Source organism: Tachysurus fulvidraco, chromosome 7 (assembly GCF_022655615.1).
Source record: "Tachysurus fulvidraco isolate hzauxx_2018 chromosome 7, HZAU_PFXX_2.0, whole genome shotgun sequence".
NCBI classification, from domain to species: domain Eukaryota; kingdom Metazoa; phylum Chordata; class Actinopteri; order Siluriformes; family Bagridae; genus Tachysurus; species Tachysurus fulvidraco.
In genome coordinates, this window is record NC_062524.1 from 18,374,980 (window position 1) to 18,399,718 (window position 24,739).

Below are 24,739 nucleotides of genomic sequence, written 5' to 3' on the forward strand. Positions count from 1 at the left end.
AATAAGTACACATAATGTAGATAATAACTTTTTAGTTGTTGTGTAGTAAGGCTGCTGACACAATGCCTTTACTTTAGGCTGAAATTGTCTATTTTTTGTGAGACATTTTTATTAAATTCTCACATAATATATTTACAGGTAATTTTTAGTAACCTACCATTAATTCTATATGATCTAGTTAAAAACTACCCCAAGGTTTCTCTTCACAGATTATTTACTAGAATCATTCAAAACCTGTATTTGAAATATTTCACTCGTGATTTCATTGATGTCATATTGATTTCATGGGTTTCCATCAAGTGACATGCTTTTACGCATGTTAAGGTTGAACCAAACCCCAGATCAGCCCAGCATACTTACCCTCCGTACCCATCCTCCCTGGGTTAAAACCGCAAATGTTTTTGATATCTTTATAAGAATTATATATTTTTGCCTGATTTTTCAAGAAGAAAATGCACTTCTCAAGGACATTTTGTTAGGAAGATTGTGTAGGCTTCAGGCAGAGTACAAAATAAACATCTCTTGATAGAAGAACAGTCCATGTGTAATATCTTCCTACAGAAACAAAAACACGTTAGTGAATGCATAACAGAATATGTGAATTGTCTTATAACTTGCACTATTTTTACTGTCAAACTACTCAATAACTTCTGAGCAATTCATAGAATCGTCATGTAAACAAGACATTAGAATAAAAAAAAAGACAAAATTCTACAAAGATCATGTGTACAAATTTGTATCATTATTCTTTATACAATCTTCTGTATTAAAAATATACCTATTACCATTACTGAGATTGGTAAGTTTACATGACCAACATTACCATTACAAGAGATTGAAAGTGTTTTTCAGGTGATTGAACGCTGCATGGTCAATTTATTGGCTTTTGGCTCCACCTGCTGGAGCACTGAAACTGTACTGTATATTGATCCATTACATGTTATTATACACCAAATGTATAGAAAGTTGATCTGCAATGTGTGTTAAAATGCAAAGACCTAAATAAATAGGATTTGGACTCAAACAATTTCATAATTTCGAGTGAGAAACATCTGTATCTGATGGTAAAAAAGTTGAAAAACCTGGATCAGTAAACCAGAAATGGATTTCAGTTATTATGTGTTTGGTTTATGCAGCACATTATTGATATGGCTTTATAAATGGATTAAAAATGATATTAAAAAAGGCAAGTCACACCTTATATACATTCTTTATTCAGCAGGCCATGCAGTTTCCATGCATACTGAGTCTTCACTGGTTGCCATGCAAACACAGCCAAATGCCATTATATAAAAGTAAAAAGGTCCTGTACTCCTTGGAAGAACCCTTTCCCAATCCTTCTATGCAACCCCACACATACCAAAAAAAAAAAAAAAGCCCATATGCATCAATAAATTAGACGTCCATTAGGAGTTGAGCTCAGACTCAAAGCCCAGCACTGACAGATTAGTCTGGATTGGTGATTAGTCTTGATAAATTTTCTTTCTAACATTTAGAATCTCCAATATAGCATTTAACCTGACATGTTTTGGAAAATGAACATTCTCAGGCTTCTCTTTCATTTTTTCTGGTTTTATGGTTATCCTATAAACCCCACCAACACCCCACCCCCCACAAACACAAACCACAACCACCACCAACCAACCCCCTTTCTAGCACCAGTCAAAACTACAAGTTCAGATCAGCTCACCAAAACAATCCCCCAATTCATTTCTAATTCCTAGTTTCCTGTCATTAATTGTATCTTGTGGTGTGAGACATGTGTTATGATGTAATGTAGGACTAAATCATATATGATGTATAGATAGGACTCCCTGGTGCTTAAGGATCTTCGGGATGTAAACTGTCCTTACCATGTTTCCTTTCTAGGTGTGATCCAAAAGCTGTTGAGGAGCTCTGCGTGATCCCTTGGAGAATGAAACAATAACGAAATTAAATTGCTTTCAGCTTTATTACATTCACTGAGGTTGCTACAGGGTGGCTGACTCTGAGAGTGATAACCATGAGAACCTACTCCAGGGCACTAAACTGGTTTTAAAGATTCTTGCTAAAGAAGATAACTTAGTCTGGGAGAAATACAAGGGCCAGTGTTATTAGATATTTAATTACAATTTAAAATTGTATTAACTTTATCCCAATGAGGGCACTAGAAGAAATCATTAGTTATTTGTAATTGGAGGCTAGGGGACTGAGTGGGGTAGTTTGACAGGTTAATGACCCCCTGGTCACTTAGAATGTCACCACGCTGAGGGAGCTTTTCTGAAGAAGATAGATATGGGGTTAATGCAGGTCGAAAAAAGTGCTTGATGATGTCAGATGCATTCCTCTGTGTACTTTTGAGAACCCCACACACACGGTTTCTATCACATGGAACTCAAGGACTCAATCTATGCTCAGTAGATTTAAATAAACACAGTAAATAAACGAAAAAAGACAACTGAAGTGGGAAGATGGAATTGTTTCTACACAGAATGAGTAAATGTACAAAACAATGGTGACTCAGATGCTGGACACATAACAACGAAGCATTTTCTTCTACAATATACAATGTACAGGAAAGCTGGTTTACAGAGTTCAGTACTCCTGATAAATGCAAAAGAGTCTGTTTTGCTCCTGTTTCTTCTCAAGTTTGGAGTCCGTTTTTTTTTTCAGTACAGTAAATCATCTCCTGTTGCAGTCGGTTCCTCTGGTTTTTTGGTCTGTATTTTGGGCAGATGAATTTTGCTTGAAGCAATCACCAGTATATTGGCTCCGTGTGAGACAATGCTGGCAACACAGAGCCAAAATGAGAATCCCAGGTTCTCCTCTAAAACCACCAGTTTAAACAGATTTTCTTGAAAGTTTGCTACACGTTCTGTTAACCGATGACACCGGACTGCTGCGATGAAACACGCAAAGCCGAGACAACCGAACAGAGCTGAGGAAGAAAGAGTGAGAGATTGCTGAATTTTTTGCGTAGCCATTAAATTCTCTGTTTTGTTAAATGTGTCTAAATGATCTTTCATCAGCATAATACAGCATATCTGTTATACCAATTATCTATTTGTAAAGCACAACAGAGGAAAAGTGTTTTCTTTCATCTAGACACAAATGTTAGCACTTGATACTACTGGAAGAGAAGATCAATGGTAGCTTGCAGATGCTGGGGCTTAAACCCCCATCTGTCTGAACAGTAAGCCAGACTATTAACCCCTGAGCCATATTTGGTAGTTACTGGTAACTTACCTGCGATGAGGTTCCAGAGGTAGAGACCTAGAGGTCCTTTAATGGACTGGTAAGGCACTTTTCTGGCATTGTAAATGCAGAATGCCAGACTGACCAATGCAAAGCCAATCGCAAAGAAGAGGAAGAAGATTATGATCATATGAAGTCCACCGTTGACCTTTCTAATCAGTTTTGGGAAAACTGAAAAAGAGCATATGAAAATTAAAAATTATAAGGCCACAGGTTTGTGGAAACCTGACCATCATGAGAGTAGGTGGTTCTAAAAACTGTTGGAAGCACACAAACATGTAACAAATGTCATAATATGTTTTAGCATTACAATTTCCCTTCACTGGAACAAACCTGTTCCAGCATGACAATGCACCTGTGTATACAGCAAACTTGAGGAAGACTTGGTTTGCCAAAATTAAACTGGAAGAATAAATCTCAACCCAATGAACACCTTTGGGATAAACTGGAATGCTGACTGCACCCAGATCATCAATGTCTGATCATATAAAACATAACATAAAATCCCCACAGCCATGTCCAAAATCTAGTGGAAAGAAGAGAGTGTGGATCTTATTATAAGAGCTAAGGGGGACTAAATCTGGAACCCGATGTTCAACAAGCACATGATGCCAGTGAAGATCAAGTGTACAGAAACTTTTGGCTAAAATAACCAAATTATTAACGTAATAAATATAGAGTGTTACACAAGAAAGAAATGTTGTTCGGTTATCAGTTAAAAACGGTGTAATAGAGATAAAATGCACATTATTATTTTTTTCCCACAGCAAGATGAACTACTAACAGTGTTTTACTCCATACTTATGATCCAACCTGATCATTCCTGTCTATTTTGAATGTCTTCATTTTCAGATGCAAATCATCATAACATTTCAATTAATATGCAAAGGCGCCTTCTAGTGCCTTTTTTCAGCATGTTACTGTCCCCTAAACAGAGCTGGTGGTAAATTAGAACCTGCTTTCTTTCTACTTGGCAACGATGATCTCCCAGTTTGACCAGCTCAGTTTGTGTTATCAAGGCTGGTAGCATTGTTAAAAAAATAAAAAAGTCCTCACTGTAAATTTTGAAACGACGACTGCCGAGGCCGCATCTCCGTGTTTTTCCTCCTTGAAAAAGCCCGTAGTAAATATCTCCAGTGAACTGTTCAAGCTCCGGCTTTGACGCGTTCACCAGATCGACCCCGGTTTGACACAGTAAGGTCGCAGTGATCCAGCGCTCGGTGGAGAGCGCCACAACCAGGAGCACCACCGAGCCGCTACTCAGTATGGAGCCTACAGAGAACACGATCCGCTTCCACAGAGTCGGCATGGCTCCTTTCACACGTACCTTTCCGCCACATTCCTCCTTGCTTTGTCACATACAGCTATTCCAGACATCCACTGCTGAAAAAAGTAATGGAATGAAAAGGTAGACTGTAAATACCTCATTTTGTGGTGTTTTGCTCAGGTCAATAAGGCAAGGTAACCTCTGAATAAGGCAAAAAAGTAAAGTGTAGTGTAGCTTAACACTAAAGATGAGGAAACCGAAGCCGAGCCAGGTCAAACACAGCTCTCTCTCCCTCAGAACGAAACCTTATACTTTAGCTGTGCTACAGTTCCAAGCCAGGGATTTTAATGCCCTCTGCCACACTCACACACGTTCCTATCCTTATGGAAATTTGGTCCCCACCAAGATATACATGTCATAGACACACACCAACAAAGCATGCACACAACCACAAAGCACGTGCACACACACACACACACACACACACACACACACACACTCAATCACCTTGTACATGCGCTTCATTATTATTCATCCTTTAGCTCTCAGACCAGTCTACAGAGCCTGCTGTCTACATCTAATAAAATATCATGCACAGTGTAAGGTCTCTATATTTCACTGCCATAACCTTGTCAAATGCACAATAAAGATAAAGGTCAAGCGTGATTGGGTCTCGGTCATGTGGAACAAGGAGATGCTTCACTACAGTAGCAGTCAAATCTTAGCAAATCCAAATAACTTGATTATAAGTGACATTAACTAACATTTCTCTTTATTTATGTTTTTTTTGTACCTTTACAAAATGATCACATGTACTTCTAGATACTTTTCTCAGTTTCAGCTTAAAATGGTTCTAATGTCACTAAAGTTCTTAATCTTTATTTAAAGCTTAAAATTAGTAAATATGGCTAGTGTCACGATGTGACATGGTGAGACAAAGGCAAGTTTGGATCCAAATGCAGTTTTACTTATTTTTAAACAAAACAGAAACAGGCAGGCAAAACAGGTCATAACACAGGATAGGGAACAGGGAACAGGGAACAGGGAACAGGGAACAGGGAACAGGGAACAGGGAACAGGGAAGCGAAAACACCAACAACGACTCACAACAGGGGAATGAACAAACAGTGTATATATGGTAAACAGGGACCAATCACAAAGCAGAGACAATCGGAGACAAAGACAAAACACCTGGGGAAGAGATGGAATGCAATTAGTGTCCATGGTAAGGAATGAGTGGGCGGAGCAAACAATTAACATCAGGGAAAGACGGCAGACAGAAACATGGGGAAACACAGACAGGCTCGTTACAGCTAGAAACACAATTGCCAGATTTAAATATATTTAATCTACGCCATTTAAATATAGGCCACTCAATAGCGTTAGGGAATAATGTTGACATGAAGGCATGTACTCAGTCTGCAGTAATGTTCATGTAAGTTGAAGGTGTCAAAGTAACATCAGCATGAAGGCCAGACCTCAAAGTTTCCCAGCAGAACATTTCCCAGAGCATTACACTGTCTTCACCGGTTTGCCTTTTTCCCATCCTGATTCCAACCCTTCCCCAGGTAAACAAAGCACACCCACCTGCACCTGGCCATCCGCATGATGTTAAAGAATATGCGATTCACCGCCTTCTTCTTTGACACTTTTCTATCATAGCCAGCATCAACATCCTCAGGAACTTTCTCATAATTTTGCTCATATACAAAAAAAGCTTTGCCCATCTAAACTACATTAAATAGGGATAAAGATTCACATGGACAACTAGTCTGATTATGATGAATTAACCAAGGACACTGGAGATGTTCTAACTTGGTGGTGGCTGTACTCACAAGAGGGAGACGTTTCATCACTGATCCGTCCAGATTCCTCCATAAACAGTTACTATACGGATTCTAAGGTTTCACACCTACGACTACGAATCTGAATTTTCTAGACCGAAATACCGGATGTAATGCATATCACTCGTTTATATTAATGCCCTTCTTCTAACACGGTACTGTTTCTACAGTAAAGACTTTCTAGAGGGACTGAAAAACACATCAAAACATGTTTAATTAATAAAATACATGTTTCTTGTGATACATGGAAGTTTTCTGTAATGTTTATTTAGCATTTCTGGAAGAAATCTAGAGTCAGCACTCTGTTATGGCTAGTAAGTTTTCTGCCCCCATAGGAAACCTGGCAAAGGTGACTTTGCACCTTTCTGTGCAAACAAGACAAGCTGCATTATCTGTGTAAAGAAAAACAAAAACAAATGGATTTTAGTAGCTTATAACGTAAACAAAAACTAACTTTACAGCAACTAACGTTCCAAAATATTTCAATCTAAATGCATTACATTGATCACCCTTGATTTTCTCGAGTCATTCCTGTGTTCGCAGGGTCCTATGTGCCGCAGATTTCAATGGCACTTAATGTACACATGACAAAGGCTCCTATGTTTCCTAATATACTGTTAGCACGTATTAAATAAACTTTTAAAAATGTTTTATGTAGTTAGGACTCATTTTGCCGGGCCCTCATTGGGAGTCATATGGAGGCAGTGATACCCCTTTGATGAGTTCCCAAAATACTCCCATGTCATATTCAACGAACACAGAGCTAGGGACATGTATTTTAGGTTCCCATTATGTGCTATACGGAGCCGGAGAACATAGGACACTGAGACCTAAGGGAACATAGGACCCATTGTCATGTGTTCATTATGTGGCATATAAATCTGGGGACCATAGGACCCTGAGAACATAAGACCTTTTGTCAGGTGCTGTGTGACAGACATCTGGGGAACATAAGGCCTGGGAACATAGGACCCTGGGAACATAGATACACTTGCTCTTACATAACAGAAGGCAACAGAATAGCTGTATATCCAGCTGCAACGTTCATATTAATGTACGTCTTCTAATACGTTATTATTTTTGTTGTCTCAACTTCAGCTGCATGTGAGCAGATTAAAAACACTGTCACTGCAAGACTGATGCCTGCTACAGATTGGCGTCCCATCGAAGGTGTGTGGAGTCCCCTGGGATTGGCTCCAGGTTCTCTGTGACCCAGTAGTATATGTGGAGAATGGATGGATGTATGTTTGACAAATTCGGTCTAGACAGTTAAAGCCTCCCTACATTTTCCAGAGAAATATAAATAATATTTGACTTCATGATACACTGTGATGGATAAAATATAACATTGTTTTCAAACTTCAGCAACATCCCTATCAGTGCATACCTTGGTAAACATACGCACACTACAACAACTTGTTTTTTTTGTGGCTACAGAGTCTTATAATATCGATTAGAGAAGTGGAAATATATTGACCAGAAGAGCAGAAGCGATGCCCGCTAAGCTAACTGTGCAAGTCAAATAACTGGACTTGTGGTTTTGGCAATCGTTTATGGGTTTAATGCATGCTGGAATGTGTTTTAATGCATTTTAATGCAGTTATGAGAAAAGTTATAAAAGCTTTTAAAGGGTTTGATGATAATGTAAACAGGCCAGTATAATTACTCTCAGGGTTCTCTTTGTGCTAATGTGTCCCTTTTTCTCCAATTATTTCCACACACAATTTCCTCCAGTTAATCGGCTATACAAAATCTCTTTTTTTTGTCTCAATTAAGAGTGTGCAATTAAAAAAAAAATCTTTACATAATTTAAACCTGGTTTTCCATATAATGTTTATGATGAGAAGATAAAAATCAAACGTTCTTCCTATCACACAACTGGAAAAATGTGTCATGGAGCAAATACTCAAAAAAAAAGTTATTTGGCTGTAAAGATACTGTAACTTTGGTCTTGGCCCGTGCAGGTCAAACGAGTTCGCAACATCTGTGGAAATAACAAGTGAAAGCGGACCACAAAACCAATGCTCTCTCAGTCTGAAGACATGTAAACACTTAAAAACCACTATGGAAGACGCCATCCTATACCCTGATTATGTTGTAATAGGATGTAAGGCCCTGATGGGCTTTGGATTTTGGTGGACTGGGGTCTTGTGCATAGTCAGCAATAACCCAAACAGGCAAACTTCATTAGGTTACCATCATCCTCCATTAAACTAGCTCTCCTCTATGGCCTCTCTACTCAAGCATAGCTTTAGATTGTAGACATGGAGGTTAAAAAAGGGTTAAAAATGAGACATGGAAAGCTTTCCTGTGTGCATGGAACGCTTAATGAGTTAATTTCTTATGAAATACAGAGTGAATGAGGAAAACACTGAACGCGCTGTGGAACAGTTGCCAGTAAATATAACCCAGAGGAAACCCCTTAAGCACAGGGAGAGCTTGTAATCCTTAAACCCATGGGGTGGAGGCTTGAATCATTCCCCTCCCCTTGGGGGTTTGAAGCGAACGTGCTGAGCCATCATTAAGCAGACATGGCCCCTCCCCCAAGAAATGTAGAAACACAATGAACAATACAGATCGTGGAAATCACTATGCGTAATTCTTCACTGCTGACTTTTCTTCAGACCACAGGCTTTTAGTCACATTGTTCATTCGAAAGTAATGATACTGGAAAGTATGTCTAATGCTGCCATGAAATGACTGTAATTAAAAGATACAGCATTCTTACTGCAGTATTTGTTTACAGCTTACTGTAATGACTGTAACTACTTATTGTATATTGAGAGAATATTACATCTTTGTCACATTTCCACTTTTCTCGGTGCATAGAAATGCTAAGATGATGCAAATTAACAAGTTCCAGTGTAAAGTAAGATTGCAGTATCTCTCTCTCTCTCTCTCTCTCTCTCTCTCTCTCTCTCTCTCTCTCTCTCTCCATCTATCTTACTCATACTCAGGCGCTCAGTGGTCAGTAGGCATATTAATGTAAAATGATATAGTAGTTGTGAAGGACAGGGTTTTCTTGGGAAGGAGGGAGGGAGGGAAGGAGAAGTGATCATACAGTATACCCTTCGAGATTAGAGTGACTCATTGTGAGAGAGAGAGAGAGAGAGAGAGAGAGAGAGAGTCAGGCAGTGAGTCAGCATCTTCACCTTTCTATTGTTCTTCCTCTTTCTCTTTCGATCTCAGCCATACACATGTGGATCCATAAATACACAAACACACACAAGCGCTAGGTACCGCATGTGCACTGGGGCTCTCAGAAACAGACTTACAGACAGTTGTGCACACGCGTTAGGAGAAAAACGAGTTCCTTGAAATTACATAAGAGGATAAAAGGTGATGTGTGACACTATAGTTATGAAGCATCCCTTTGGCCAAACCATTTAGATATTATTATTATTATTATTATTATTATTATTATTATTATTATTGTGTGGAACAAGCCATTAACACAGAAGTAGCTAAAGCTTCCCTGGTCCCAATGACTACAACAAATAATTAGATTGGATTACTTCAATTCTTTCTAAGCTACCATTAGCTAATGATATTAAATTCATAATGTTATTGTTAGGACCGCCCCCCCGTACCAAAGTGACTGGTCCCCACATTGTATAATATCTGGCCACGTCCCTGCAGTACATGTGTTCAAGTCCAACACAAACATCATCTGTGAACGTATCAGCATTCTCACACTCCCCTACAGAGGATACTGACGCAGCACACCGTCACGTCATAAAATGTATTTCCGAAACAACAAGACTCATAAGGTGAGAGGAGCCAAAATCGGACACTTAATCTAATGGGTATCGAAAACAGTTCTGTTCTGCACCGTAGCTTAGTCCTCATTTCCGGGAAGCCCGGGCATTGTGCCCGTGCCTGATGTGTGGCACACCGTCTGTCCAAAACAAACACTCCTCATAAGCCGAGAGCGCGAGCTTGGGTTTGAAGGAACACACACTCTCTCTCTCACACACACACGCGCGCGCGCAAAGTGCGTAAAGAGGACACGGAAAGCGCCCGGAGAGGCGCGAGCGGTCGCACTCCTGGTGCATGGGGCAAAAAAGATGGCATGCGCTTGGATTCTATTCGCGGTCCTACTTTTATTCACCTTACCATCAGGTAAGACTGTTTTTTATACTTCTGAGCTATTACCATTTCAACTAGAGCAATACAATTGGACGTTATTTGATCTATAAAAACCTATAAAGAACCAGATCATATATAATCATGTTTATCACATCGTAGGGCAGGTTGATATTTTATTGTGTAGTCTGTTTTTAAGATCTTTCTTATATAAATAGGCAGAAACAAATAGTAATAGTACTTTTAAAAAAAACCCGTATCTGTCCTTGTTGCTGGTTTGGTAACAACACCGACATTTCATTTGCATTTCTTTTTTCTTTGTGGATACTTAAAATAAGCTCCATAAAAAGTGTAACGAGTTTTAAGCTTTAAGAGGAAATCCTATCGAGTTTAGTACTTTGTTCCCCTGCTGATCTATAATGCTGATCTTAATAGGTTTATTCTTACAATAAAACTAATTGGAGCTCTTTGGCTGTTCCAAGTCCTGTTATGGCTCTTATGGGAACTGACGCTTAGGTTTGTCAATAATTGAATAGCTTGTAATTAGAGACGAAGTATTAAATTAAGTGCGCGCAGTTACGAGCAACTGGATAGCAAACAAAGCAACAATCAGCTCCAATAGGATATAGGTTTAAAAAAAACATGGCATTTGCTGTGGATAGGGTGTATAGGTGAGGTGTCGAGACTTGCTTACCTAGCTGTAATGTGGCCAGTTTTCCCACTTCACATTTTTCATTTGCATAACCGGTGTCTGAGGTGTCTGGGGGGATTATTTAAGCAGCATGGCTAGCAGAAACAGGTGTTGGGCAGAGCAATCCCTCTACATGCCCCTTGTTTGTTTTTTATTGGGAGGGTGGAGGTTGGGGGTGGTTGGAAGTTAGGGTGAGTTTGGGGGGGGGGGGTAGTTTTTTTTTGGGGGGGGGGGGTGGTGGGGGTGATGGGCGTTGGAGTAATCACTGGCACTTAATGAGAGCTTTTAATATTTTAATAGGATGGTTCTGATATATTAGGACAGCTTTTCCATCTTCTCGAAGCATCGCTTGCTATAAATAGAACTATAAATATAAAAAACACCATGACAAAATCCACTGACTCCAATAAAATCCTCAAGCCTGAACTGAATGTGATTTGGGGGGAAAAACTAAAGGCTAAAACTGCTGACTGAAAACATCTTTCTTTCTTTCTTTCTTTCTTTCTTTCTTTCTTTTGGACATTTCGTTTTGAATATTTTTTTGGACATTTGATTATTAAGGGCATTGTTTTCATTGGTTTAGTGTTTTAGGCTCATCCTTTATTCAAAAATAAAATCCTCACGTTCAAATCTACCTGACTTCGGACAATGTGGCTCATGATTCTTTGTTTATTATTGTGTTTGTTTTCAAGCTTATGTTAATGGTTGTTAGTCTTCTGTTCTCTCAACATGGTTTTGAGAAAAAATGTTGATATTGGCTTCTGACAGTTACACAAATAAAATAATTTTGGTCAAAAACATACATATTCTTTAACGTAACTTTAACCTGTGGTTATGCAATCATCCTAGCACATAAGTGCCTTTTATTAGTCTTTGCTGAGGATATGACAGAGACTGGGTACACATTAAAACAATTAATGATGTGCTGTTTTAGGAAAATAATCCACAACATGCCTGAAGAGTTTTTCCTCTTTTTATACCTCAGCAATTTTCATTTGTTAAACAAGTCAGTTTGTGTTGTAACTTAGACAACAGCTAAAAAAGGTTGTTCCCTTACCAGCCTTGCTTTTTTCTCTTAGCAACCATATATTTCGACAAGGAGCTTTACCTTTTACTATGGAGATTCTTTCCATCCATCTTTCCAATTGTTCTATCATTTATCTCACAGGATCACAGGGAACCTGGAGCCTATCGCAGAGAATTTGGGGAAAAGGGAAGGAAAATCCTGGATAGTAGCCACTTGGCACAGACACACGCTTAGACACTAATTCACACACTACTGACAATTTAATGATGCTAGTCAGCCTACTTTGCATGTTTATGCACTAGGGCAGGACACAAGAGTAGGAGGAAATCCTAAAGCATGGGGAGAAAATGTAATCTCTTTAAAAAAAATGTTTTAAGTGTAGCATCTACCCTATATGTCAACATATATTTACTGTATAACATAAAATAATAACATATTATTGTTCTGTTCACTTAACATATAATATGAAGCTTGCAGTCACAGTTGCTGCCTGAGCCATGTTCTTATAGACTATATAAACTATATATTGTTTTACAATGGTTAGTGTGAGTACTGAATATGATATAGAATTTGAACTTGAGGATAAAAATATCATGTCACTCTGCTTGCTTATGTGTTTGAACTGATTTTTGGCATGGAACTGCTTCAGCTAATACGATGGACTTGATAAATGAAGCTCAGCAGTACAGCAATTTAGTGCTTCCACTGTATTACAGAAGCACAATTTCTTACCAGTGATCCTTTACAGACAGACAGAAAGCAATAAATTGAGTAATATGTTCTCTTGCGTAGGCTTGTTCAAGCCAGTCATCACTCCTGATGGTCCTCACCTGGTCATTCAAAAGGGTGGGCAACTAGAGCTGCGTTGCGTAGACAACACAGGGGCCTATGTTGACAAACTGCGGTGGCACCGGGATAAAGGCAAGAGAATTGAGGGCGAACAAACGAAAGACGGAGCCTTCGTTATTAACCTCGCCTCCATCCAGCTTCAGCACATGGGCCGCTACACCTGCCAGAGCACTCAAACAGGAGAAAAGAGCTCCATCTACATTTATGTGAAAGGTATTTTTTAGAGAAAAAAAAATTATATTATGTGTGTATTTGCTACCTGTATGAGGTTCTTTTGTATCCGGATCTGGTGTTGAGGACTATTGACTAAAGGTTGAAATCTCATGATTTAGGAATGGTCCTAGCCATCTTTCTCTGTTGTGTTTAATTTAGACTGATGTTCCTGAATGGACACTCTTAATTTCTAGGTGGAAATAGCATCGAAAACAGTAGGAATGTCAACATTATACACTGTCAGATATAAAACATGCTCCAAAATTGGGCATTTAAGTGGTACAACAGATCACAAGTCACTGGGGCAGTGCGCTCAAGGGTACATATGCCGTACCCGTATAGTTTGTGCCTTTCAAAGAAAAATATGTGTTTGGTACCAACATGTACCCTGATAAATGATACAAATGTGTCCTTTTAAGTGTAGTGCCCCAGAGACACCTTGCTCCTTAACATCTTCCACAGTACATGCTCTGTGGATATGATCTATAGTACATGGAAGGGATCAGATTTCTCTATCAGGCACTTTAACAAAAAATAAGCTACAACAGAAGAAGAACACATGGGGTATCCATTCCTGTATGCCAGTGACCCTACAGTGGGAATACTGGAGGTACAGGATATAAGAAAATCTGGACATACTGTACAAGATATGATTTTTTTTTTTTTTTCCTTTTGAGAAGTAATCTTTCAGCAAAAATGACTACTGACATGATGGTTAGACATGTAATTTCATTACCCCACCTCCTCATGTACAATTAATCCAAATAGGCTTTCAGTGACAAAATAAACTAACTAGATGTTTTGTAGAATTACAAAAAAATGCACATTAGCACATGTACTATACTATACTTTATACAATACTGCATATGGCTTATATATTACAGACTGCTTAGTCAGTGACAGCTAAGAGAATGCTGTTTGCAGCACTTAGGCTTGTGTCCAAGGCTTGAAAGTTTGTCCAGTCGAAACTCAGGTTGATTTGTTTGAGAAGGAGCATGCTATAATTTCTCAAGACACTAATGTGCATGGTGTTCTGTAGCCTTTGCAGATCCATAGGTCAGACCAAATCATTTTATAAATAACCCCTCTCATTTTCTCTTCCTGACAGATCTGGAGAATGCATTTGTACGCTCTATGGTGAACGGCTTGCTAGCGAAAGAGGGCGAGGACTGCACTTTGCCGTGCTTAGTGACAGATCCAGCCATAACCAGCTTGTCTTTACTGAGCTGCAGTGGCAGCGCCATACCGGCTGGACTTTCCTATACGGCTGACCCACAGAAAGGCATCGTCATCCATAACATCACCAAGGTTTTCGAGGGATGCTACGTCTGCACCGGCCTTATGGGTGGGGTGACAGTGAAGTCGAGCCAGTACGACGTGAACGTGAGACAAGGTCTGTCGATATGCTAATGCAGAGAGAGGAACATGCGGTTTCCATCAACCTGTTTTTATGCAAATTTGAAATTTGCACATTAATTGGAACTGGCAGAAAATTGAAATAATGCCCAAATATATTGAAAAGGAATTTGATGAGACCAAGAAGTTAATGATGAAGCCGACACATAATCATGACCTAATGTTGATAGATGCAGTGAAACGTGATGGAAAAGTTTTTTTTTTAATAAATAATGAAAGTCCACACACACACACACACACATTCCACACACATTACCAACATGAATTTGATTATTTTCCATATAGAAATAACAACAAAGCCAGATTTATTGTCAGAGCTGCTGTTATAGGAAACAAATCAACACCTTGTGACCAATTCGAATCAAGAATTTTCTCAGGAACTAGTACTCCACTTGTGTAGTACATGTGATTTGTGTAGTTTTGCTTTAATCGTAATTGATGCTTTTATTGCTGTGGAGACAATACTTTCTTCAGCATGGTGTTATATTGTACCTTGTGTGTTTTTTTTGTGTAGTTCCAGAATCTGCTCCAGTAATAAATCTGTCCAGATCAGAAGACGTGATATTGATGAAGGACGAAGCGCTTGAGCTCATCTGCAGCACCTCTAACATCAATCATGACTTTCATTTGGCATGGAGCTTCCCTCTGGGAGCGGTACGATCCTCACAAATTGTACATCCACATGTAGAGACAAATTGAAGGACCCTGAAACATATTAACTATGTATATGTATTGACATGTTTGCGATGTGTTTAGCGTTTGTGGTGCTAATTAGGTGGCCAGATACAGTATGTACTTTCATTATTCCTGCGGGAAAAGTGCTTGTGTCACACACTGATGTCAAAGGGGGATATTGCAAATATTCCCAATAACCATTTTCAACGATTAGTTACAATAACGAGAAATTCAGCATAGATGTTAGTGCAAATAATCAGGACAGTAGAATTACAGCGGAGCATCAAATCGGCTAATTAGCGCTACATGATCGTACTAAAAGCAGCATTAGCATTAGATTTGAAGCTATAGAAGTTGATCTGTTTGACCATAGCATACAAATTAGAAAGTGAAAGAGCTGGATGAACATTTGGACCATTAGTTAGAAATGAAGCAAGGGCTAAATCGCAGTCATACAATTTGATAACCATTAGGCATTTTGGGTAATGTCGGAAACTGTTCTTATGTTAATTATAAAGATCACTCTGCAAGTCATTTCAGGATAAAATAGAACTCGGCTGGCTTTTTCGTTTAAACTCCTGATGTCTTGTGGTTTCAGAATGCAGTGGAGTCACATGCCTCTCACATCCTGCCTGGGTCCTGGGGTTACAAGCGCTCATCTACACTCTGGATTAAATCTGCAGTGATTAGCGACTCTGGAATTTATAGCTGCCAGGCCCAGAATGAGAAGGGTGTCTCCACTGCTACAGTTCACCTTGACGTTTACGGTTAGAAACAAACATCCTAAGTGTCTGTATGCTTCAGTGAAACATTGTTTTCCAGTATTACACATAAGCAGGATTAACCACAAGCTGGCTTGTATATCTTTTTGTCTTAGCTAAGTCTATTACAGAGTGGTTAGATTATATCGGTATGTTACAGAACGTGGCTTCATTAATGTAACCGAAGGAGAGAACAAGGCTGTGGATGTGCGAGAGGGAGAGAGTCTGACACTGCGAGTGGAGATGACCTCATACCCCAAGCCAAGCTCTGCATACTGGACTTACAACAACCAACAGCTCAGAAACACTTCTGAGCACGTCATCACACTACATAACCAGCAATACAGGTAAACTCACCTACATGTATTTTATTTTACACTCTTTCTCCAAATTAGTCTTGCAGAAAATGTGGACTGAAAAAAGGAACAATATTTTTTTTCTTTTTTCTGTCAAAGAAAACAATTAAACATTTACTAATAAACGTTGAAATATGAATGAGAAGATAAACTGTCTTACCTTCTTTTAAAAGCCTGGAAAATGCGGACTGAAGAAGGACATTTTTATTTTGTTTGCTGTTAAAAAAAACCGTTATAAAATGACTAGAATGCTGATAAATGAATGAAAATATATCATGGCAATTAAATGAAACCTTTCACAGGAGACTAGAATAGTGCAAAAAAGTCTGTAACACAGATCATGTCCCAAGTTTGTAACACAGATCATTCTACTAATGTCCTTAAACTATTTCTAGGTACATCGACGAGTTGAAGTTGGTCCGTGTTCATTGCGCCGAAGGCGGCATTTACACTTTCTCAGCCAGTCATAATTACGCATCCATCAATAAGTCGTTCTTCGTCCATGTCAATTGTGAGTTAAAGCGGAAGAATTCTCTTCCCTTCCTTCCTTTTCCTTTCATCCCATCCTGTCTCCTCTTTTTTGTCTTCTGGGAATATATTATTCTAAATGTTTACAGCACATTACATGTAAACTAATATCCCTCTCTCATTCCCGAACAGGCAAGCCGATTATTGTTTCTCAGGAGGGGCCGATTGATGGACAGGTGAAGTGTGTTGCATCAGGATACCCTGCTCCTAAAATATCCTGGTACTACTGTGAACCACAACACACACGGTACGATTCAGACGTGATAACTAGACATCATATGAAAGAAGAAGCTCAAGCAGCATCCATGTTAATAGCACAAGGACATTAAGACATTCCAGCAATTTAAATTTTTTGGTTAGGTTACTTTCAGTCTATAACAGGGTTGCAATTTTTTACTTTTTAATGGTATACTCCGCATAATTGAATAATGCAAACTCCAGTTCAAAGTGTGACTTGTGGAACATACCAAAAGCTACACACGGGTGGTAATCATAAGCAAATCTATAAACATACATAACATAAAACAAAGAAATTGTCAGAACAAATCTCTCAGAAATGCACAGATACAAGCGAAAGGCTTCGTAGTAACACAGAAACAAGTAACAGAGCAAGGGCAAACATGAAACAGATGAAAACAATGAGAAAACAAGCCAACAACATGACATTGTATTCAATTCATTCATTTTACTGATTCATTTTAATGATTATATGTGAAGGTAAAAAATTAGTTACAGTGGGCAAATGATTTCCTGTAAATTATATAAAACCTTAACAAAGTTACTTTTATGCTCACTGTTGACAAGATTATACGATATAAGATGTCTAAAAAAATGTAAATTCTCTTCTTTCAGATGCTCTCAGCTAATGAATGCCACACAGGAAGAAGAGGACACAGCCATAGTGACGATGTCCGTTTCTAAGTTTGGCCGCACCGAGGTGGAGAGCCGCCTCAACATCACCAAGGGAAGATACCACACCCTGGAGTGTGTGGCAACCACGCTGGGAGAAGAGGCTTATACACTGTTCTCCATCAGCGGTGAGCTATACAGTGTATACATACACCACACACACACACACACACACACACACACACACACACACACACACACACACACTCCTACACATTACAGTAATGTGAGAAAGAGGAAACTTATTAACATCCAGGCAAGCACTCAGATCATGCTTAATCCCATCTTTACTTCTCAGACACACATATAGCACTCAACAGATTTGCAGGGATTATTTTGTGCAGAGTTTGCACACCATGGATTGATAACCACACTAAGCTTTTCTCAGAGATGTCCACAAACATGCGTGACCCTATACAGGGGTGGACATTCATAAATTTGTGCATATTTAGACCACCGGGCAACTGAAAGCTCTGATCGATGTTCAGATCGGTTGCCTGGAAACCTAATCGAATAGGCTAAAAATCGGAAGCTAACTTGATGTAATGACGTTTGTGGAACTAGTTAAAAGTTCTCTGGAACCAAGGGAGAGGTAAATTTCCCATAGTTTCTGGGTGGGATGGACGGTATACTCTCACATCACCTGTCAGCAACAGAGCAATGAATCTCTGCATCACAGCATCTGTGAGTTCATGGATGAGGAAGAGGGCAGGTAGCTCTTTCTCAGAGAAAGAATAAAGTGTGTTGATTGTTTACCAAGTGACCATTTTTCTTATATTTCTCTTTTCTTAAAAATTTGAATCATTTGCAGAGGACGGATTGCGTTTATACAGTAGGTAGACCTGCCAGCAGTGCATTGCACTAATCCAGTCTAGAAATGACAAGAGACCAAAATAGTAGTGTTTGTTGGGCATCTTTAGTTTTTTCTGACATGTTTAGCCCAGATACATACTCTATAGGTGCTTGACTACTTAATCAAATCAGTAGTCAACAGTCTCGCTATCACATTTTATAACGATTCTGTGTTTGTGTTTTTTCTATGCAGAGCGCACAGTTCCTCATAAACTCTTCACCCCGGTGCTGACTGGCGTCATAACAGCTTCTGTAGTGCTCATGTTGTTTCTAATCATACTGCTCTACAAGTACATGCAGGTAAATCTATTTAAAAATAATAATTTTAAAAGAAAATATAAGGAAATTCCGGGACAAATTCAGTAACAAGCACACAGACACACATTTACAATTCCTCTCAGTTTTTCTTTTATTTTAAAACCATTCTCTATCCATATCCAGTCCTTCAGATGAATCGAAATCTTATTGAAGAGATTGCAATCTTGTTGCATTTCTCTAGCCCTGTTCTGTGACGTGTAACAGATACGTAGCAGGAATACTGATCAAATTGACGGGTACTCCTCTCATGGTCCGGCAATATGAAATCGAAGCAAACAGTCTCTTACGTGTTACATATAACATAGGCTAATTAAAGATAATATTTTAAGTGCACAGAATGTTTAGCGCCGAAAATCAGATTGATTCAGATGAAAATCCAATTGCACGCCACACGAATTCAATTCCCTCACACTGACTCTCTTTCCTTCCTACTCTTTCATTTAACCACAGAAACCCAAGTATGAGATTCACTGGAAGGTGATTGACAGTATCCATGGCAACAACTATACTTATATTGACCCCACCCAGCTGCCTTATGATCCCAAGTGGGAATTTCCAAGAGAGAGGCTGCGTTTTGGTAACTGGAAATTTTTTAAATCTATGCCTGTGTACCTGTATGTGTGTGTTGGGGGGGGGGGGGGGCCTTAAGAAAGGCCTTAAATGAAGATTACAGCTGAATATGTTATGGCTCTTGATCATTTCTTAAGATCTTTTAATGCTTCTCGTGTTTGCTTCTCGTGTCTGCGTGTTTGTGTGTGCAGGTAAAATCCTTGGCGCTGGGGCATTTGGTAAAGTGGTGGCAGCTACAGCGTATGGTCTCAGCTCGCCCGACACTGTCACAACTGTGGCTGTAAAGATGCTCAAGCGTATGTGTATACATATATATGTATATGTGTGTTTGTGTGTGTTTGTGCATGCAGACAAAGAGCCCATTTTTCAATCCAAAGCTCTTTCCCCTGATTTGATTAAGTCCACCCTTTGTCTCCTTACTGAATTCTCCTTGTTTTTTTGTTTGTGTGTGTGTGTGTGTGTGTGTGTGTGTGTGTGTGTGTGTGTGTGCGTGTGCGTGTGTGTGTATCTGTTACCGCAGCGAGCGCTCACTCCACTGAAAAGGATGCTCTGATGTCAGAGCTGAAGATACTGAGTTACCTTGGCAACCACATGAATATCGTCAACCTGCTTGGCGCCTGTACTGTAGGAGGTAAGAAGTCGATGTGTTCAAAGTTCAGACAGAGTTCAAAGTCAGGTTTTTGAATTTTCTACAGAGAGCTGGACCTTAATGTACTGAGTAAAATCTGCTTCTCGAGAGCAAAAGGTGCCGCAAATCGGTATAAATAGACACACAAGCTGAGCAGGACACAGTTGGGTACGCTGATACTCTCTCCTTGCTGTAGTGCATGAATATAATACTTGTTAAGCACACATAGATGTACACGTGCATTTAATTACCCTTTCATTCCTCATGACTCCGCCTCTTATTCCTAGCTGATGCTTGACCACGCCTCTGACCACAAAGTCAGTATGGAATAAATGGGCTATTAAGACTAAATCCTGTTAATTTGCTATTAATAATGGTTTTGATGCTTTCATGGTATTAACAATGGTTGTAAAGGAAATACACAGAATGAAATAAAGCAGAAAGAATGAGCTGAATTCTTTCAATGACGGTCTTGTCAGGATATTACACAGAGCCATTTGGGCTGATAGTTTTTATACCTGCATGACATCATTAGCAGCGATTTAGATTCTCCAGTTCGTTCCAGAGGAATCTTTGTTTGAATTGATGTAAAAAACCTTTCTCTCTGTAACAGGCCCGATTCTGGTAATCACAGAGTTTTGCTGTCACGGTGACTTGCTGAACTTCCTGAGGAGAAAGCGTGATGCATTTTTCAGCTCTAAAACAGGAGACGGATATTATAAAAACCTTCTAAGTCAGACACAATCTTCAAGGTAAAGACGTGCGCATTTATACAGTACATGGGTTAATTTCAGCTTTCACAGCACCCTTTGTTTGATCCCACCAATTTTTCCAGTGATCAGAAATATTGGAGCATGTGACTGACAGGTATTTGTCCAGGTCTTACCTGCTAGATTGTTTGTTTAAATAACAAATAGCCCTGAGTGTCTTCTTTTGGTTTGAGCCCTGGGTTTGTGAAAACTGTACTGTAAATACTAAAAAATATCAGGAAATCAGGAGTGCTTTCGAAGGGGACTGGATATGAGTGTATCAATGATTTTTGACATTAACTTTAAGTGTGTTTATACAATAAAATGTGTCTATTGTTATCTGTGTGGTAGGGAAGGCACAGAAAATGGCTACATGCTAATGAGGTCCTATCAGAAGAAGTCTAAACAAACAGGTAATGTCAAACACATCAGTAGAATTAAACTGAACAAATGAGATAATGAGAGAATAATCTCTTTCTCTCTCAGAATGGAGTGATGATAAGGATGACTTGACTATTGACACTGAGGATCTGCTCAGCTTCTCTTACCAAGTCGCCAAAGGCATGGACTTCCTCACGTCCAAAAATGTAAGTTGAGCGCTTCATGTGGAAAATGAAGACGTATTTCATGGTTATAAAAGCATGAATTTATTCAAATGTTGTGACTGGAGTACAGTACCTATAAATAAAATGTATTATTATTATTATTATTACTAAACCACTTTCAATGTGTATCGATAGTGCGTCCATAGAGATCTGGCAGCAAGAAACATTTTACTGACTAAGGGTCGGGTTGCCAAGATCTGTGACTTCGGCCTGGCTCGTGACATCGCCAAGGACTCCAACTATGTTTTGAGGGGAAACGTGAGTCACTTTTCTTTTATTATTTATACACATAATTTATTTAGTCGCTTTACATTAGACCTGTTTCACAGTTTTATTCAAAAAGACTAAGAACCTTTAACGATAACAAACATTTGACACCGCATCAAAGTCATCATTTAAACAGCCTTTTAGTAAGAATCTCACTTTAACTATCTTTGTTCTCTGATGATGACGGCATTAACCAATGATGTGCTTACTTTACAGGCACGTCTCCCAGTCAAATGGATGTCTCCTGAGAGCCTGTTTTCATGCGTGTATACATTTGAAAGTGACGTTTGGTCCTACGGCATCTTACTGTGGGAGATCTTCTCTCTAGGTATGCTTATGTATATACTATATAACATTGGGGATTGGGATTTTCTTCAAAGAATGTGTCGAGATTTTTGTGAAAAAATAAGACCTCAGAACAAGACAAAAAAAGATGAGCTTTTTATTGATGTTAGAGTATAGCTGGGTAGATAAGTTTAATACTTCTTATAACACAGCACAGTGGGATAATCTGTTCCGATTGGTCAGAATTCATTGTTCATTAATTTCCGAAGAAAGCAAAGGAAATTCACACATTATTGTTTCTATAGCAACTGCTAATTCATACGGATTAAGTTCTATGCTTCAAATAAATGAAATATAAAAATTTATTGAAATTTTTTTTAAATTGATAGAGAGGTTTACTAAGTATTTCTGTAAAGAGTCTCCAGCGTCAGTGCTTTTAGTAAGTAAAGGTGAGGGAATAATTGTTTACACGAGTCATACTCCACAAATGTCTTTGTTAAATGTTTCTCTAGACGGATAAAACGTATTTCGTTTAATCAACGGAATGTTGCAGACTTGCATTGGGTTATGAGAGGATCTTTACAAAAATAGCTAATGCCACATCTATATATATTGACCAAAATATTATTCCATATTTCCACAGGTAACAGCCCATATCCCGGCGTTCCAGTTGGATCCATGTTCTACAAGATGATACAGGATGGGTACAGGATGAGCGAGCCAGAATTTGCTCCAAGTGAAATGTGAGGAAATTCAACTTCAGTTGAATTATGAATGGACGTTAACATATGTCACTTCTCCAAATTTCTATTTGTGTAAATTTGCTGCATCTTCTGGATGACTGAATGAAAGAGCTGGTTAAGACCATTCATGTCATTTCTGTTGACCATGCATACTATTCAGGCGAGAGACAGCTTGATTACAGACATGTACCATTGCCTTAAAAGAATCAATCACCAAGGAGTGGTGCTTCATCTGTACTTTAATGAATGTTTTTTGTATTCATAGTTATGAGGTGATGAGGTGGTGCTGGAGCTCTGATCCTCTGAAGAGACCAAATTTCAGGAAACTGGTAGAAAGGACAGAAATGTTGCTCTCTGAAGCCACCAAACATGTGAGTGTTAAATTAGAACATATACCTTCATATATCTTGAACACGTATCTTGGATACTGCGTGACATTTATTTTATCTTTATGTTTGTATTTTCTCACTTTTTCTTGCTAGCTTGAACACATTGTTCTATACTATATAGTTTTATACTTGTAACTTAAAATACATGTATCTGTGCAATAGAGTGCAATCTAATCTTAAACTTACACTAGAAAGCACATTTTCTATCTATGTACAGCAACAAACATTTAAATTCAGAATTTCTCAGTTATAAAAAATTGCTATGGTGTAGTTAATCAAAACACTTGGCTAGAATGATTACTTGGACCAATCCAATGGCACACTGTATGTGAGCCGCTGTTTCTTAAATTCCTTGCTCATAGTTAAATTCCATTCTTGGTTTGAGGTGCAAAAAAGGTAGAAAACCTGAAATCATATTCTGTATACAGAGACATAGGTAATTACAGAACATTTGTCTTCCACCCAACAGGTGTATTTGAATCTCAGTGACAAAGGAGGCAGCAGTATCAGCGAATCATCTGATTGTCCATTGCTGCAGAGAGCATCGTCTCAGAGGCTGAGCTCAGTGGGCAGCACCACAGGATCAACACAGCCCCTGTTGCTAGCCACCAATGATGTTTTTCTGGAGCATGAGACTTGCTAAGGACCACTCACTCATCACCACTTCGATTCCATTCACACTTTATTTAGCTTTGTGGCTCTCTTTCAGGTTCACTGTTGTTGTTGTTGCCAGAGTAATCTCTACAACACTTAACTGCATTTTGTCAAGAAGTGTGAATTTGTGTTTTACCTTACAATTAGTGCGAGTCCATTTGCGGTTTTTAGTCTTGTGTTCTTTCTTTTGAGAGTAATTACACCACTAAATGTTTATTTTAAAGTGAAACTAGAAAATTCAGAGACACTAATCCCTTAACCTTAGCAAACCTGTAAAGATCTATCATAAATAATGTCTATCCATTTTGATAGTGTAGAAACTTGCATACAAATAAATAACACTGCCTACTGCTTAGCTATGTACATTTTGTTTGTGGCAGATGTTTGTGGCCTTATTAACAGTAATGGATAGAATATTTTGATAGTCCATAATGTCAATAGCACTATAGTTGCTAATGAGCAAAAAGATGTAGCTATCTGTGCTAGTACTCTATCAACATTTAATCTATGAGCATTTATCACTACAATGTTTATAGACATCATACTAAAGTACTACAAACAGATGCAACCTGATGTGAAATTACTATCACCACTAACTTCATTATTTTCGTATAACAGCATGTACAGAAGTATAGTTATAATGTGGCATTTTGCCAACAATTTTTAATATATTTATTAACAGCATGTCATATTTTTAATCACCTGGTTGTGAAACCTCCATGAGACAAACTAGCTCCTGTTATTGGTTATCGCCAATTAAAAAAATATAAAAAATAAAAAAAAATAATAAAAAAACAAAACAAAGCTTGAAATGTGTATATAT

At 38.6% G+C, this 24,739-nt stretch overlaps 2 protein-coding genes across 4 annotated transcripts; one reads left to right on the plus strand and one right to left on the minus strand.

The window, feature by feature from the left end:
• Window positions 1-1,651: 1,651 nt before the first annotated feature.
• Window positions 1,652-11,251, minus strand: clrn2 (clarin 2). Of its 2 annotated transcripts, XM_027174309.2 has the most exons (4): window positions 11,126-11,251; window positions 4,291-4,617; window positions 3,226-3,405; window positions 1,652-2,917 (listed from the first exon to the last, which is right to left on the minus strand). In XM_027174309.2, exons 2-4 carry the CDS (start codon window positions 4,541-4,543, stop codon window positions 2,649-2,651), a joined length of 702 nt encoding a protein of 233 aa, XP_027030110.1. In that variant the 5' UTR covers window positions 4,544-4,617; window positions 11,126-11,251; the 3' UTR covers window positions 1,652-2,648. The 2 variants fall into 2 exon arrangements, with proteins under 2 accessions (XP_027030110.1, XP_027030111.1); XM_027174310.2 differs by lacking the exon at window positions 11,126-11,251 and having other exon boundaries at window positions 4,291-4,848.
• Window positions 5,785-24,727, plus strand: kitb (KIT proto-oncogene, receptor tyrosine kinase b). 2 transcript variants are annotated; one of them, XM_047815648.1, is made up of 21 exons: window positions 5,785-6,069; window positions 12,942-13,211; window positions 14,320-14,604; window positions 15,142-15,281; window positions 15,901-16,069; window positions 16,224-16,410; window positions 16,815-16,930; window positions 17,080-17,194; window positions 17,800-17,984; window positions 18,902-19,008; window positions 19,477-19,603; window positions 19,788-19,892; window positions 20,117-20,227; window positions 20,838-20,976; window positions 21,325-21,386; window positions 21,460-21,560; window positions 21,714-21,836; window positions 22,062-22,173; window positions 22,774-22,873; window positions 23,139-23,244; window positions 23,732-24,727. In XM_047815648.1, the coding sequence occupies exons 1-21, from the start codon at window positions 5,967-5,969 to the stop codon at window positions 23,903-23,905; spliced, it is 2,937 nt and encodes a 978-aa protein (XP_047671604.1). In that variant the 5' UTR covers window positions 5,785-5,966; the 3' UTR covers window positions 23,906-24,727. The 2 variants fall into 2 exon arrangements, with proteins under 2 accessions (XP_047671604.1, XP_027030109.1); XM_027174308.2 differs by lacking the exon at window positions 5,785-6,069 and adding an exon at window positions 10,022-10,467.
• The last annotated feature ends 12 nt before the right edge of the window (window positions 24,728-24,739 follow it).

Excerpts from the sequence above, each read along its gene's own strand:
- clrn2 (XM_027174309.2), bottom strand. The coding sequence starts at position 4,543 with ATGCCGACTCTGTGGAAGCGGATCGTGTTCTCTGTAGGCTCCATACTG. Across the intron at positions 3,406-4,290 it reads TCGTCGTTTCAAAATTTACA|TTTTCCCAAAACTGATTAGA; the intron begins GTGAGGACTTTT and ends GCTCTTTTTCAG. Across the intron at positions 2,918-3,225 it reads CCTCTGGAACCTCATCGCAG|CTCTGTTCGGTTGTCTCGGC; the intron begins GTAAGTTACCAG and ends TTTCTTCCTCAG.
- kitb (XM_047815648.1), top strand. The coding sequence starts at position 5,967 with ATGAAGGCCAGACCTCAAAGTTTCCCAGCAGAACATTTCCCAGAGCAT. Across the intron at positions 13,212-14,319 it reads CATCTACATTTATGTGAAAG|ATCTGGAGAATGCATTTGTA; the intron begins GTATTTTTTAGA and ends TCTTCCTGACAG. Across the intron at positions 21,837-22,061 it reads ACTATGTTTTGAGGGGAAAC|GCACGTCTCCCAGTCAAATG; the intron begins GTGAGTCACTTT and ends CTTACTTTACAG.